This window comes from Neophocaena asiaeorientalis, unplaced genomic scaffold (genome assembly GCF_003031525.2).
Source record: "Neophocaena asiaeorientalis asiaeorientalis breed wild unplaced genomic scaffold, Neophocaena_asiaeorientalis_V1.1 scaffold767, whole genome shotgun sequence".
NCBI classification, from domain to species: Eukaryota; Metazoa; Chordata; class Mammalia; order Artiodactyla; family Phocoenidae; genus Neophocaena; species Neophocaena asiaeorientalis.
The window spans coordinates 26,921-43,382 of NW_020174139.1; the positions used below are offsets into that span (position 1 = coordinate 26,921).

At 44.6% G+C, this 16,462-nt stretch overlaps 1 protein-coding gene across 1 annotated transcript in view; it reads right to left on the reverse strand.

Moving 5' to 3' along the window:
- Window positions 1-16,462, reverse strand: part of LOC112406231 (DNA polymerase nu-like) — a gene marked incomplete at its 3' end in the record, with an annotated part of 71,350 nt that overhangs the window by 9,352 nt on the left and 45,536 nt on the right. Inside the window, exons 7-12 of the mRNA XM_024754956.1 lie at window positions 14,038-14,195; window positions 11,396-11,464; window positions 10,108-10,168; window positions 9,350-9,414; window positions 766-849; window positions 358-453 (exon numbers count right to left, since the gene is read on the reverse strand). Coding sequence (XP_024610724.1) covers window positions 358-453; window positions 766-849; window positions 9,350-9,414; window positions 10,108-10,168; window positions 11,396-11,464; window positions 14,038-14,195 — 533 coding nt within the window. The remainder of the gene's footprint in view (window positions 1-357; window positions 454-765; window positions 850-9,349; window positions 9,415-10,107; window positions 10,169-11,395; window positions 11,465-14,037; window positions 14,196-16,462) is intronic.

Genomic DNA, 16,462 nt, shown 5'->3' on the forward strand with positions numbered 1-16,462 from the left:
TTTTCCCATTTCCAGTCTCTTATGAGGGCGTGAAACAAAGAAGTCATGACTACATTGTCAAGAATTTGGTTTCCAGAACAAAGTTCCATCAAATTATCCTCTGCAGGAAATCAAGGCAATTTCTTGCCTCTGGAAAACTGTACCATAAGCCTCTTTGTCCTTCCTCCATAACTGAAGAGCAACCTTGGGGTGGGGGCACCTCTCCTGCCGCAGAAAGGAAGTGATGGAACGGAACTGCTCCATGGTGGTTGCTGCCGGCTTGTGCCACCACAAGGAGCACGGGGCTCTGCAAGGGACTCGCACGTGGTGGGAGGTGCTATTGTCTCGGAGAGTGAGGGGACACTTGTCGACCCTTACCACGGCTTCTGATGTGGACGGGTGTCTCCGGAGCCCAGTTTTGGGGAGAGTCTCCTGTGGACGCAGCAGGTGCAGCTGCAGCTTGCCAAACAGGATCTGCAACAAAAGCCATTTCACGTGATGAGCGGGTCCCAGATTTGAGAGGACCTGAACATCACTATAACAGAGTTAAAGCAACCGGCCAGAGGGGACACACCTGACTAGCTGTGACAAAATGCTTAGATTCTGATTCAGTACTTTTCTTAGATGTAAAGGCTTTGAAGTAATGAATCTCAATGTGAAAGACATGAACAAGTTACATACTTTTCAGATGATCACATAAAATAATGCTTATAAAATCAGAATAAATCTCCCTGTAACCCCTGAACAGGAAGTATATTTAATAAAAGAACTGAAATTTAGCTTTACCTCTCGAAGCTGATTACTGCTTGTTATAAGAAACTGTTCTCCTGCAACAAAATGGGCTTCTTGCTCCAGTTCCTTGAGACGAGACTATGAATGTGACAGACACAATGTTATTAATAGTTTTCACAACTTAAGATTATTTTTCTCAACATGAGATCTTGCAAGAATAAAAAATAATCTAAAATTTACCAAAATGGACATTACAGAATACATATTCTGACTCACGATGCAATACTCAGGCTCAGAATCACTCTCTTAAGTGCAGTGGACCCAAGGAAACAAACTTAAAGAAGTAAAAATAGTAAATAACACACCAAAATGAAGGAGGGAAAGAAGAAGGAATTCTCCAGCAACATTATGACAAGTAAACGGATCCAGCATCAAACCATAAACCTCAAAACTTCCAAAGTATCCCAAGGCAGAAGAGCTAGGACCAAACTGCATGGTGAATGCAGGACATTCCCTCCCAACAGAGGAGCAGCTGCGGCGGAAACAAGCAACAACGCTCTGAACAACCACACAAACTGGGGCACAGCCCAGGGCGAGGGGTGGGCGGCATGCAAGGCCCAGGTGGGAAAAGACAAAGGTACCTTATGAAACAGCTGATAAATGCAGTGCTGGGCAGAGCAGTAGGGCATGCTGAATCTATGAACCCCTCACCCCTCACCATTTTGGTCAGAAGAAAAGTAGAACATGACCAGGACTTTTAAAAAATTATTATAGGGACTTCCCTGGTGGCGCAGTGGTTAAGAATCCACCTGCCAATGCAGGGGACATGGGTTTGAGCCCTGGTCTGGGAAGATCCCACATGCCGCGGAGCAACTAAGCCCATGAGCCACAACTACTGAGCCCACAAACCACAACTACTGAAGTCCACGCACCTAGAACCCGTGCTCCAAAACAAGAGAAGCCACAGCAATGAGAAGCCCATGCACCACAGCAAAGAGTAGCCCCTGCTCACTGCAACTAGAGAAAGCTCGCATGCAGCAACGAAGACCCAATGCAGCCAAAAATAAATAGATAGATTTACATGTTAAAAAAAATATTATAAAAGAAAAGAGAGAGCAGAGTGTAAATCAACCAACTCTGAGGAAATATCATCTGCACTCTACCTTTACCGGACAAGAACTGCCTTTCGGCTGAAATACTGAAAGACGTTTACAAATAGGAGCAGGACAAGTATGATACAAAAAACTAGCACTAGGCAAAAAGAAGAACCCACAGACAATGCCCTCAGTTAAGGTATGCCAGAATTCTATAGTCAAGGGAACAAATGATGAAAAGAAAAGCAAGGAACAAAGCATGAAAAAACAGATAATGGGGACTTCCCTGGTGGTCCAGTGGCTAAGACTCCACACTCCCAATGCAGGGTGCACGGGTTTGATCCCTGGTCAGGGAACTAGATCCCACATGCCGCAACTAAGAATTCGCATGCTGCAACTAAGGAGCCCACCTGCCGCAACTAAGACCTGGCACAACCAAATAAATAAATAAAATGTTTTTTAAATGTGTTAAGTGGCTTTTTCTTATTGACAGGAGTTATCTGTAGAGTCTGCATATGAGTCTTTTATCACACGCATAGAAAGTACAATCAAAATCCCAGCTGGTTTTTAAAAAGTAGATCAGAGAATTTTATATGGAAATGCGAAGAACCTGGATTGAAAAATACCATGTGGAAGAACAAAGATGGAAGACTGTAGGATATCAAGACATATTATAAGCCTACAGTAACTAAGCCAGGGGAGTAGTAGCACAGGGACAGACACACAAAACAAAAAAACAGAAAAGAGTCCAGAAAAAACCCCACACGTACACAGTGACCTGATTTATGACAAAGACACTACTGTAATTCTTAGTGCAGGAAACAGTGGCACTTTTAATAAATTGTGCTTAACTGAAGGGAAATCCATCTGGGAAAAATCTTAACTGTACTTTATACCATGCAGAAAAATTAATTTGAAGTGGAGGATAGGCTTAAAATAATACAGCTTATACAAGAAAACACAGGAGAATATCTTTACTAGAGGTCAGACAAAGAGTACTTAGCACACAAAAATTCTCAAACATTTAAGAAATGGTTCATTGGACTTCATGAAAATGAAGAAATTCTGTTCATCAAAGGACATAGCTATTGAGAGAGTAAAAAGACAAGCTGTAGACAAAGACAGGGCCAGACAGTAAATACTTCAGACTCTATGGGTCACATATGGTCTCTGTCACATATTCTTCTCTACTTTTGTTTGTTTTTTAAAAATTGTAACAACCACTCTTAATTTCAGGCCATATGAAAACAGGCCACAGGATGGATTTGGCCTATAGACCACTGTTTGTCAAACCCTGGACTGGGAGAAAGTACTTTCAATATATCTTACAAAGGACCCACATACAGAATATATAAACAATTCCTATAAGTAAATAAGAAAAAGCTGACATAAACTTTTAAATAGGCAAATTCTTTGAAAAATTGGATCACAAAAAGAATATATCCAAAATACCATCAAGCATATGAAAAGGTGCTCACTATTATTACTTATCAGGGAAATGCAAATTAACTCCACAATAAAATGCGACTACAGACCCACCAGGATAGCTAAAGTGAAAAAGACTGACAGTACTGCGCTGGTGAGGATGTAGCAAATGGGACTAGAAAATGTTATAACCAATTTGAAGGGCTATTTGGAAGTACCTACTATCGCTAAATATACGCATACACTGTAACCCAGCAATTCCACTTCTGGATAGAAAACCAAGCGACAAGAGCTCTCTTATCCACCACAGGTTATAGTTACACCACATGAATAGTCGCAGCCACTGCAATCACAGTGCCCAACAATGGGAGAGGGTGTAAGGAAATTATGGCACCTTCTTACAATAGGTGCTACAAGAGATTTTTATTGGCATGCACTTCTGCTACATTCAACCAAATTGGTGAATCCCACAGATAGAATGTGAGCAAAAGGAGCCAGAAGCAAAGAGCCCATGCTGTGTGGTTTACATGAAGCTCAGAATCACCAAGGACAGGGTCAGATGAATGGCTATCTGGGGGTACAGACTGGGAGGGGACAGGAAGGAGACTTCCGGGTGCTGGAAATATTCTATACCTTCCTCTGGATGGAGGTTACATGGATGTGTACATATATAAAAATACGTCAAGCTGTACACTTAAGATTTGTACCAAGCAGATTCAGAGAAGATGGCAGAGTAGGAGGCACCTGTGAGGTGAGACTCCATCTCCCACCTGGACAGCAACTGCAGGGGAAGAACCCTCTGATGTAACCGTCTGGGAACTCTGGAGTCTGCTCATGGCTTCCAGGGGAAGCCTTGGATGGTAAACTGCAGTTCATTTTGGTCAGGTTCAGCTCTTGGTACCATAGAAGCTACCCACCCCACCTCCCCCAGACAGGAGGCCTGAGGCCAGGAGGCCATGCACCTGTTTCTGGAGCAGCCTGCCCACAGCCTGCAGGAACTGGTGGGGCAAAAAAGACCCTGTACAGATATTGGGGGCCTCTGCTCTGATCACTGATTGCTGCTTCTGATCACAGAGGTGCAGGTGAACAGGCCCGCAGCCATTGTTGTTGCACCTCCCCCATTATTGCAAGACCCTCTCCCTCCAGCTGAAGTGACTTCCAGGGGACTTAAAGGGCTAGTGCCTTTTTTAATCCCTCTGCATTTTTTGCTTTTTCTCCTTTGAAGCCAGATATCAAAGACAAGGACATTCAAAAATAACCTCACATACATGGGGAAAATTAGAAAGTGACCGTGCATGCCAAGGAAAAGGCTCAGAAAAGAACTGTGAAGACCTTAGGTTTATACTTTAGGTTGATCCTCAACACAGAGACAACCTACAGCAAATTTAAAAACCCAAGACAATAAACAGAAACGATAACACACAGAAAGAGCAAACTGTGGGAAAGGAGAGAATCTGATTTCCAGAGTTACCACATTATTAGATCCAAATGTCCAATGTTCAACAAAAATATCACAAGACAAACACAGAAACAGGAAAATATGGTGTATTCAAAGGAAAAAAAAAACACAGAAACTATCACTGAAAAAAAAGACCTAATGGCAGATATATACCAGACACCATTAAAACAACCATCTTAAAGATGCTCAAAGAACTAAAGAAAGGTGTGAAGAAAGTCAAGAAAACAATGTGTGAACAAAATAGAAATATTAATAAAGAGACAGAAAATGCAAAAAGAAACTAAAAAAGAAATTTTTGGAGCTGAAAAGTATGATAATTGAAATTAAAAAGTCACTTGAGGGTTCAAAGGGAGATCTGAGCAGGCAGAAGAAAGAATCAGTGAACTTGAAGAGAGAATAATGAAAATTATTGAGGCTGAGGAGCAGAAAGAATAAAATATTGAAGAAAAGTGAACAGAGCTTAAGGGTCCTGTGGGACACCATCAAGCAGACCAATACACACACTGCGGGAGCCCCAGAAGGAGAAGAGAAAGAAAAGGATAGCAAGAATATTTGAAGATATAATAGCTGAAAACCCCTCAAAAATTTTTTTACATCTTTATTGGAGTATAACTGCTTTACAATGTTCTGTTAGTTTCTGCTGTATAACGAAGTGAATCAGCTATATGTATCCATATATCCCCCATGCCCTCCTTCTTTTTTAAAATAAATTTATTTGTTTGTTTGTTTATTTATTTTTGGCTGTGTGGGGTCTTTGTTGCTGTGCGCAGGCTTTCTCTAGTTGTGCAAGTGGGGGCTACTCTTTGTTGTGGTGAACAGGATTCTAATCGTGGTGGCTTCTCTTGTTGCGGAGCACGGGCTCTAGGTGCAGAGGCTTCAGTAGTTGTGGCTCACGGGCTCTAAGGTGCAGGCTCAGTAGTTGTGGTGCATGGGCTTAGTTGCTCTGTGGCATGTGGGATCTTCTCATACCAGGGCTTGAACCCGTGTCCCCTGCATTGGCAGGCGGATTCTTAACTACTGCGCCACCAGGGAAGTGCCCTCCCTCTTGAGCCTCCCTCCCACCCTCCCTATCCCACCCTTCTAGGTGGTCACAAAGCACCAAGCTGACCTCCCTGTGCTACGCAGCTCCTTCCCACTAGCTACCTATTTCTTGCTGTGATTTATGTCATAGAGTGTTCTGCCTATGTTTTCTTCTAAGAGTTTTATAGTGTCTGGCCTTAACCCATTTTGAATTTATTTTTGTGTATGGTATTAGAGAGTGTTCTATTTTCATTCTTTTACATGTAGCTGTTCAGTTTTCCCAGCACCACTTATTGAAGAGGCTGTCTTTTCCCCACTGTATATTCTTGCCTCCTTTGTCAAAGATAAGGTGACCATATGTGTGTGGGTTTATCTCTGGGCTTTCTATCCTGTTCCATTGATCTATTATTTCTGTTTTTGTGCTAGTACCATACTGTCTTGATTACTGTAGCTTTGTAGTATAGTCTGAAGTCAGGGAGCCTGATTCTTCCAGCTCCGTTTTTCTTTCTCAAGATTGCTTTGGCTATTTGGAGTCTTCTGTGTTTCCATACAAATTGTAAACTTTTTTGTTCTAATTCTGTGAAAAATGCCCTTGGTAGTTTGATAGGGATTGCATTGAATCTGTAGATTGCTTTGGGTAGTATAGTCATTTTCACAATGTTGATTCTTCCAATCCAAGAACATGTTATATCTCTCCAACTGTTTGTGTCATCTTTGATTTCTTTCATCAGTGTCTTATAATTTTCTGCATACAGGTCTTTTGTCTCCTTAGGTAGGTTTATTCCTAGGTATTTTATTCTTTTTGTTGCAATGGTAAATGGGAGTGTTTCCTTAATTTCTCTTTCAGAATTTTCATCATTAGTGTATAGGAATGCAAGAGATTTCTGTGCATTAATTTTTTATCCTGCTACTTTACAAAATCCATTGATTAGCTCTAGTAGTTTTCTGGTAGAATCTTTAGAAAACTAAAGATGAAAACTCCTCAAATTTGATGAAATACATGAATACAAACATCGAAGAAGCTCAAAAACTTCAAGTAAGATGAACTCAAAGAGATGAACATGAAGACATAATATGATCAAACTTTCAAAAGACAATGACAAAAGAGAATTTTGAAAGCAATGAGAGAAAAGTGTCATCACATACAAGGGATCCTCAATAAGATTATCCTCAGATTTCTCATCAGAGACATTGGAGGCCAGAAGACAGTCGGTTAATATATTCAAAGTGCTAAAAGAAAAAACTGTAAACCCAAAATCCTTATCTGGCAAAACTGTCCTCCAAGAGTGAGAGAGAAATTAAGACATTCCCAGATAAACAAAAGCTGAGGGAGATGTGAACACTACACCTGCCCTGGAAGAAATGCTCAAAGAAGTCCTGCAAGGTGAAATGAAAGGACACTATACAGTAACCTAAAGCCAAATGAAGAAATAATGATCTCAATAAAGGTAAATACGTGAATTATAAAAGCCAGTATTATAACAATTTGTAACTATACTTTTTGTTTTCTATATGATTTAAGAAAAAAACAATTATGAGTATAAAAGCTAGTAGTACTGTAACTTTAGTTTGTGACTCCAAATCTTCGTTTCTACATAATTTTAAAAAATTATTAGTTTATATTTTGGGACCCACAATGTATAAAGATGTAATTTTGTGACATGAATAACTGGAAGTGGGGGGACAGAGCTGTAAAAGAGCACAGTTTTTGTATGTCATTGAAGTTAAGCTCATATAAATTCAAATTAGAGTGTTATAACTTTAGGGTGTTAGATGTCATCCCCATGGTAACCACAAAGAAAAAACTATAGAATATATACAAAAGGAAATGAGAAAGGAATTTAAACATTTCTACAAGAAATCAACTAAACACAAAGGAAGACAGTAATGCAGGAAATGAAGGACAAAAAAGCTATAAGGCATATAGAAAACAAATAGCAAAGTGATAGAAGCAAGTCCTTCCTTATCAGTAATTAATTAAATGTAAATGGATTAACTCTCCAATTGAAAGACAGAGATTGGCAGAATGGATAAAAAACCATGGTCCAACTATATGCTGTCTGCAAGAGACTCACTTTAAATTCAAAGAGACAAACAGGTTGAAATTGAAAGGATGGAAAAAGATATTCCATCCAAATATTAATGAAAACAGAGCAGGGATGGCTGTATTAATATCAGACAAAATAGAACTTAAATAAAAACTGGTTACAAGAGACAAAGGATGACATTATATTTTCAATACAGCAAGAAGATATAATATAAGCATTTACATACCTAATGACAGACCATTAAAATATATGAAGAAAAACTAACAGAAATGAAGGGAGAAATGGATAGTTCTACAGTAATAGTCAGGGACTTGAATACCTCACTCATGATAATGGATAGAACAACCAAACAGAAGGTAAGTAAGGAAATAAGAACTTAAGCAATGATAAACCAACTAGAGCTAACAGACATGTACATAACACTCTACCCAACAATAACATGCGCATGGGATAGTCTTCTCAAGTGAACATGGGATGTTTTCCAAAATAGACTACATGCTAGGCCACTAATTAAGTCTCAAGAGATTTTAAAAGACAAATATCATAGAAAGTATCTTCTCTGACCACAGCAAGTTGAAGTTAGAAATCAATAACAAAAGGAAAACTAGAAAATTCACAAAATTGTATAAATTAAACAACACACTTTTAAACAACCAAAAGATCAAAGAAGAAATAAAAAGCAAATTTAGAAATTATTTAGAGATGAATGAAAACAAAACCACAACATACCTGCATATGGGATGCAGCAAAAGCAGTGCTAAGGAGGAAATTTATAGCTATAAATGCTTATATTAAAAAACAAGAAAAATCTGAACTCAATAACCTCGCTTCACAACTTAAGGAACTAGAAAGAGAACAGACTAAACCCAAAGATAGCAGAGGAAGGAAATAATAAACATGAGAGCAGAGTTAAATGAAATCGAGAATATAAAAACAATAAAGAAAATCAATGAAACCAAAATTTGGTTCTTTGAAAAGATCAACAAAATTGACAAACCTTTAGCTAGCTAGACTAAGGAAAAAAGAAAAGGCTCAAATTACAAAAGTCAGAAATTTAAGTGAAAAATATTATTATCAGGGAATTTCCTGGCAGTCCAGTGTTTAGGGCTCCGCACTTTCACTGCCAAGGGCCTGGGTTCAATCCCTAGTCAGGGAACTAATCCCACAAGCCTCACAGTGAGGCCAAAAAAAAAAAAAAGAAATTACTATCAATTTTACAGAAATAAAAAGGATTATCAGAGAGAACTATGAACAACTGTACACCAGCAGAATGGATAACCTAGATGAAACTTTGATTTTGCTTCTTTAAAGAATCCAAGAAACGTCACCAACTACAAGGGGCAATGTCAGTGGGTATCCATTAAACCATGCACACATCCACATGGAGAGTACCCAGATGTGACGCTTGTTTCAATCCTTTCAAAGCGTGGTACTCCCCTGCAGGAGTCAGAGATAGGAGGAACAGTGCCAACATCAGTCTGGGACAAACAAGGAAGGGAAGAAAAGGAAAGTCACCCGAGAACTGCCAAGGGGACCAACTCATCAGACAGGAGAGAGCTAACACATGCAAACAGTCTGACAGAAGAATGTACCCCAAGAAGTGCTGAAGTCCTCTTCATCTCTTCCTTGTTCACCTGAATGCTGTAGCTTTCCATCACTGTGATTCAAAACCAAAGCAGACAAAAATCTGTACTGCAGCAACAAATCATTTCTGAGAAAGACTGCAGTGCCAGGAGCAAGCCTCATCCCCCGATGAGGACCAAGATGACAGTGCGAGCTCGGCAGCGTCCATGAGGGTCAGTACTGGAGCCCAGCAATGGTGGCAGTGGGCATGGGGACACTCTGGATGGAGAGTCACCCCCGGCCACTCAGCTGCCATGCTGGGCGAGGCTCTGCTCTCCCAGGTGCCCAGCAGGACAGGGCGGGTCAGGGGCTAAGAGCAAAGGCAGAGCAGAGCCTGCAACAGTGCTTGCAGGGGGTTCTCACGAAGCAGAAGGGTCCATCACACCAGGACCAGGACAAGTGCTGACCTGGAAAACATCCAGACAGGCCTCCTCCCCCCACCACTGCTCTCAGGGCTGTGGGAGTCTGGCAGGCCACCTGCAGAACAGGCAGTACAGAAGCGATACCACGTGACCCAGATGTTAGAACCTTAGAGTCCTTCTAGCCCAAGAGGTGATGCGGTCCAATCCCTCTTGTTAGAGAAAGGGAAAGTTAAGGGCTCACTACCTCTTCGGTGCCCATATGATGCACTGCCCACCCCAAACTAAGTCAAGAGAAAACAGTCTTCCCAAAAGGTACAAAGAACTCTCTAGAAGGATGACTGGGCATCATCTTTAGGGTAACTTACCTGCCAAAATTGGTATCAGAGGAAGCTCCAAAGTACAAAACAGTTGCCATAAACCGTAAACCTGTTTCATAGGAAGAAATGACATCAGTGTTACTTTTAAACTATTACTTCTACCTGCGTTTGCTGAACAGCCTACTTAATTTCATTGAGCAACTCCTCTGGCGGGCATGGTTGGTTCCCCTATCCTCCTTCCTAATAAAATCCCTATTTTTGTCAAGTATCCTATTTTATTACCAAGCCCTAGTAGAGATATTCAGAAATACCTGGTAGGACAAGTCCCACTCCCACTTTTCTTTAATCTTTCTTATTTTTAAGTGTGATTTAGGTATTTGTGGACTTTTAGTCTCCCATTTTAATTTCAAAATAGGTTTTCTGAATTCCCAAAAATTTAACAGGAATTTTCCTTGATTTGGCCCAGACTTTATAAATTAACGTGGGGAGACATGCACCACCTTCATCTACTCGGATCACCTCCCACGCTCTTTATCAGGGTTTCCATCTGAGAGCCCTCTGCCTCGTCTGTCCTTCTGCTGTGCCCTCACCTTCTCGGCTGCCCCTAGGACCCATCCTCTGTCCTGCTCTTGGCCCTGGAAGAAGGGTAGATGCCCTCCAGGCCACATCAGCTGGGCTCGTTCCCTGCCCTCGGGCTGGTTTTGCCCATTCAGGGGCAGGAGGAGAGGGAAGCGGGTTTCCCCTGCGCCAGCCCACAGTGCACTTCTGGCCCCAGTCCTTGGCCTGCAGCCACCACTTCTGGCACCCAGCTCCTGGCCAGCAGCCCCCTGCAGGGCCACTGCTTTCCCAGGGTCCCTGTAACAGCCCGCCCTTTGAGCCCAGGGGTGGAAAGCTTCCAGCCAGTGCCTGCCCTGCAGACTTCTCCGTCCCTTCTGGCCCCCTGACTCCTGCCCTTGCTGTGGTTCACAGTGCCTTCACTCAACCCTTCCTGACAGGTCCTTCAAATGACCTCTGCTTCCCAATGAGACTGAGTGGAGCTGTGTCCATCACTACTAACTGAAATAAACTCTTAGCTTTTACGTTAACTGCAGAGTTAGAAACATTCCAATTGAATTGAGTCTTTAAAAAAATGTTACAATTGTTGTCAACCTATAGAAAACATTTTAAAAATTTCAGGTCTTATCATCTGGACCGCCCTTCTATGAGTGATGCGCAGGTTCACTTGGCCTCAGAACCCCGTTTCGTGCACAAAGACACTGAGGGTACTGTTTCCTGTGAGCATGGTTGCGAATGAAAGACAGCCCTTGGACAGTGAAGTTACAATGAAATGCCTTGCCTTGAGCTGGGAACAAAGGCCCATCGTAAGTCCGTAGAGCACCCTCAGGTTCGCATGTACATTCTGATTCTTTAAAAGATCAAAAGAATTCAACATCAGGCACATTTGGCAGCAACGTTCGTCACACTCTAGGAAGCGGCAGTGTTTCCTCGGCAGAGAGCACACGTCTGGTGCCGCCACCCATCGCCTCAAGCAGAGCAGTTCCCACACTTCGGAAGATACTTTTCAGGCAAATTCAAGCTACCTATTGCTTCTTACTTTCTCCCCAACCCAGTTTTCCTCATTTTACAGGAAATGACCCACAAAGGAGCTAAGTGCCCAAGGTGCAAAGATCGCATGGTGGTAGAGACAGACCTGGCCCCTCGGCTTGCCCCTCTACCCACCGTGGGCGTCTGGGAGCCTGTGCCTCGCCCACACTCATCGCCGGTCCCCGTCCCAGACACACACAGAGACCCTGGGAGGTGGGCCAACAGGGTCTGTGTCCAGCTGACCAGGAGGGCGGCGGTGAGCCGCGGCCCCGACAGTCAGTCGAATTCTGCCCCCCTGCGCAGAGCCCTGCGTCCCTACTGCACCCCTCCTGCTGCCACACGGCCCCCCAGACTCCAGGCGCCCGGCCTCAGTTTAGAGACAGACACACCGCCAACCCCCGCCACGATGATCGGCGACTGGCTGTGCACCTCGCGTTTGTCTTGACGCCATCCCGGGTCTTGGCTCTCCCGGGAACCACTAGCCGGGAGGCACCACGAACACGTCCACGTGAACGCGTCGGCTGTGACTGGCAGACGGCCACCGCCCTGCTGCCTGAACGCGCCTCCCCGACGGCAGCGCTGAGCCGCGAGGCTTCCCCAGGACGGCTCGCACTCGGTGCCGGAGCTCCGGCCCCTCGCGGCTCAGCCCGGCCGCAGCTTGTCTCCCCACGGTCGTCATCTTCCTTCTCGCCACCCGAGGTCTCCCGCCTCCCGGACAGGAGCCGCACTCTCATGAGTCCTCACTGCTTCCCTGCTGCTCCTTGACCCGGACCGCGCTTTCCTTTCCCCTCCTTTCATACCACTGCTCCAGGGCAGCAGGAGACCCTGCAGAGCAACGGGCCGCCTTCCACCTCCAGCAGACGCATTGCTGCCCTGTTTAACAAGACACGAGCGGAAGTTCATCCCAGGCAGCCTCCTTCCCGCCTGGCGTGTGGAGGAGGGCCTCGGGCGAAGCTTCCCGGTGGGACCATAAGGCAACGGTGCGCGGGGAGCGACTGAGTCGCACAGCTCTGGGAGCAGCTGCTCGGCCTGGGTGAGGGGCTCCAACTTCTCGCCAGGGAGAAAACACACCCGCTGGAGCTGGTGCTTTGTTCCGTGCAGCCACTCCCATCCCTAACTTGCACGTGTGTATACTGGAAAGAAACTATACTTTAGAGTCAGAAATCCAAACTCTGAACTGAACAATGACCTTGGGCAAGGTGCGTGTACATGCACCCTTCTGCACCTGGGTTCTCCTCTGTAAACCTGGGCTAACACAGAGGCGGACAGCTCCCTCCTTCAGCAATGATATCTCGGCTTGTGTCAGGGGAAGTTCCCACTCCAGCAGCATGGATCTGGGGAGACTGCCAATCTCCACACCCTGCCTGCCCTGCCGAGGGGTGGACATGTGACACAGTCGTGGAAAGGAGACTCTAAGTGCTAAAGCTTTGAATCTTGGACAAAAGTGACGTGTAGAGAAAATGATCACAGTTCATTGCTGGCCCCCGGCCCGTGGGCTCCTGCTGCCTGGGTCCCCAGACCCGCCTGACGCCTGTCTTCCCAAAGCCTGGTTCTGCTTTTCCTCTGAGGCTCTGAGCTACCCCACATTCCTCTGACAAATCTCTTTTTAAATTAAGGGAGACTGAGTTTCTGTATTTCCAACCCCAAGCCTCTATCTGACACAGATCCCTCCTCAACTGCGGGTCTGTAGGATCAAGCACCCCAAGCAGCGACCAGCCCCAGCTCAGCCCCGGCACGCAGGGCAGGCTCACATGGCCTCCTGTGTGGCCTTCTAGTCGTGCTTTTAACATGTGCCTGTTAACTTACACCCGGGAAGTCTGAACAGAGTGGCCTGATGGTGGCCGGCGCTGCTCCCGCTGGGACGCCTCCTCTGGCCCTGTTGTGCGGCCATGTCAAGTCTCCCTGTTGCTGGGCTCCGGGCAGGTTCCAGAGCTGCAAGCACCCGTGCTTCTCCAGACAGTGGTTCCTAACAACTGGGTGCATCTTGAAAGAGGTGGTCAGAGAGACAGACCTGGGCAGTCTTACAATTCTCCCCGCTGGGACTGAGGAGAGGCCTTCCCAGGCCTCGGCCACAGCAGCTGTGTCACCAGCATGAAGAATTTATAAACAAGCAGCTCTCTGCTCACAGAGCTGGCGACTCTCTGACACAAAGAATCCATTTAGAAGAACCACTCTTCGGATGGCACCTCCCAGGAACAGTTGACAGAAATCACCCATCTTTATTCAGTATCCTCTATCAGAAATGTCAGGGTAAACAGCATTTCTGCTGATTAAGTAAAAATGAATGTCAGCAATGTTCTTTTTACTACTGGACTGTCTATGAAGTAGAAGAAGTTCCTAGAGGAAAATTTGGGTTGTATTAAGGTTGATAAGCCTTATCTTAAAACAACTCACCACAGTCGCTCTTGAGGAATTTCCGTATGTGCTGTTCACCTTAACTGTGATGGAGTTTCCAAAGTATTTTGCCACTAAATCTTCAAAAGAGGGTGCAGCAACAGTAGGATCTATAAGCCATGCAGCAATTCTGGGATCCAGCCCTACAAAATCAGCAACTACAGAGAAAAAGATCATTTAATCATTCTAAGAAAAATGAATAGTTATATTTTCCCTGCTTTAACAAGGTTCTCAAGGTTCAAATTAATAATTATGGTACTACCATCCCCTCAAATCACAGACCTAAGTACCCAAGTGATGCTCCTTCCCTCCTAAAGAATGCTGAGCCTTTGATAAGAGTGGCCCCCACAAACCGGGTCCCACACAGCCAATCTCCATGGGGAATCCATCCCAAAGTAACTCTCTCAAAAATGTTGAAAGAGACAGAAGTCAGAATCCTCAGCCACACCCCTGCCTTCTCTTCCCAACTTTTCTCCCTGCTCTGGAGCCTCTCTCTGCCCCACACACCTCTCTTTTCAACCACACATGTCCCCGCGTCCACTCTTTCCAAGCCTCCCCTCCTCCACCCTCCTGCTGGGCTGCCTCCCAGGCCACCCCTAACCCTGCATCGGAGTGTCAGGAAAAAAGTCTCTCGAGTGAAGGAGGGGCGGTGGAGCCGCCTGAGCACACGGTGGCTGGTGGGCAGCGTACGCGCGGATGAAGATACCGGACATTCTGTTCAGTCACCCTGAGGTGAGGAAACCCTGTGAGACAGCTCGTGTGCTGCGCCGTGATGTGTGAAAAGAGTGGTGGTAGAAGGCTGCCCGTGAGCCTGGGAGGCCACATCACCCCTTAAGTGTAGTTTCCTTGTCTGAAAACTGGGAGAAAAATCACTGTAAGTATCCACGGGACACATATGAAGGTGCTTTTCAAAAAATAAAAGTGATGGGGACTTCCCTGGTGGCACAGTGGATAAGACTCCATGCTCCCAAGGCAGGGGGTCCGGGTTCAATCCCTGGTCAGGGATCTAGATCCCACATGCATGCCACAACTAAGAAGCCCATGAGCCGCAACTAAGGAGCTGGCAAGCTGCAACTAAGGAGCCCGCCTGCCGCAACTGAGCCCACAAGCCGTAACTAAGGAGCCCGCTGCTGCAACTAAGACCTGGTGCAACCAAATTAAAAAAAAAAAAAGAGCCCTATAAGAGTATGTCCTACTATTATTAAAAAAATAAAATAAAGTGATATTTGCTAAGTACATTTTAGTACCAGAGTATTTTAGACATGGAGAGGGGTTATAAAAGGATGGGGACTGATAAATTGAGACGTAAGTCTGAATCCTAAGTGACTGCTTTCTGAAGTTACTTTAACACTTTGAAGTGTGATTTACAAAAACAAGGACTCTGCCTTTAAATAAAACTGTAATCTTAGATTACATCACACTAAATATATTTTCTGGCACCTTTAAATCATAGTAGTCTAAGAGATTTATATTTACCAAAGCAGCCAGTATCATCACTTTGATGCGTGGGACGTCTCCTATGTTGGCAGATATGGAACTTGGGTTGACAGGAAGTCTGTATGCACTCTGGCTACTTGCCGCCCAAGTCAGCCGTCATGACTTCATGTAACCATGTCTGCCAACACTGACCGAGCCAGATTATTTCATTCTACTTGCCTTTTCAAAGCTGTAATGTTCCAAAATTAAGGGCTCTTATCAACATTTTTTAAATTATAATTTACTTTTTTAAAAACATTTTTTTTTTTTTTGCGGTACGCGGGCCTTTCACTGTTGTGGCCTCTCCTGTTGCGGAGCGCAGGCTCCGGACGTGCAGGCTCAGTGGCCATGGCTCACGGGCCTAGCCGCTCCACGGCATGTGGGATCTTCCCGGCCCAGGGCACGAACCCGTGTCCCCTGCATAGGCAAGCGTACTCTCAACCACTGCGCCACCAGGGAAGCCCTAAAAACATTTTTACTGGAGTATAATTGCTTTACATTGCTGTGTTAGTCGCTGCTGTATAACAAAGTGAATCAGCTATACATATAGATATATCCCCATATCCCCTCCCTCTTACATCCCCCTCCCACTCTCCCTATCTCACCCCTCTAGGTGGTCACAGAGCAGCAGCTGATCTCCCTGTGCTGTGCGGCTGCTTCCCACCAGCTATTTTACATCTGGTAGTGTATATATGTCAATGCCACTCTCTCACTTTGTCCCAGCTTACCCTTCCCCCTCCCTGTATCCTCAAGTCCATTCTCTAATTCTGTGTCTTTATTCCTGTCTGCCCCTTGGTTCTTCAGAACCTTTTTTTAAAAAATTATTCCATATATGTGTTAGCATAGGGTATTTGTTTTCTCTTTCTGACTTACTTCATTCTGTATGACAGACTCAAGGTCCATCCACCTCACTACAAATAACTCAATTTCATTTCTTTTTTTTTTTTTT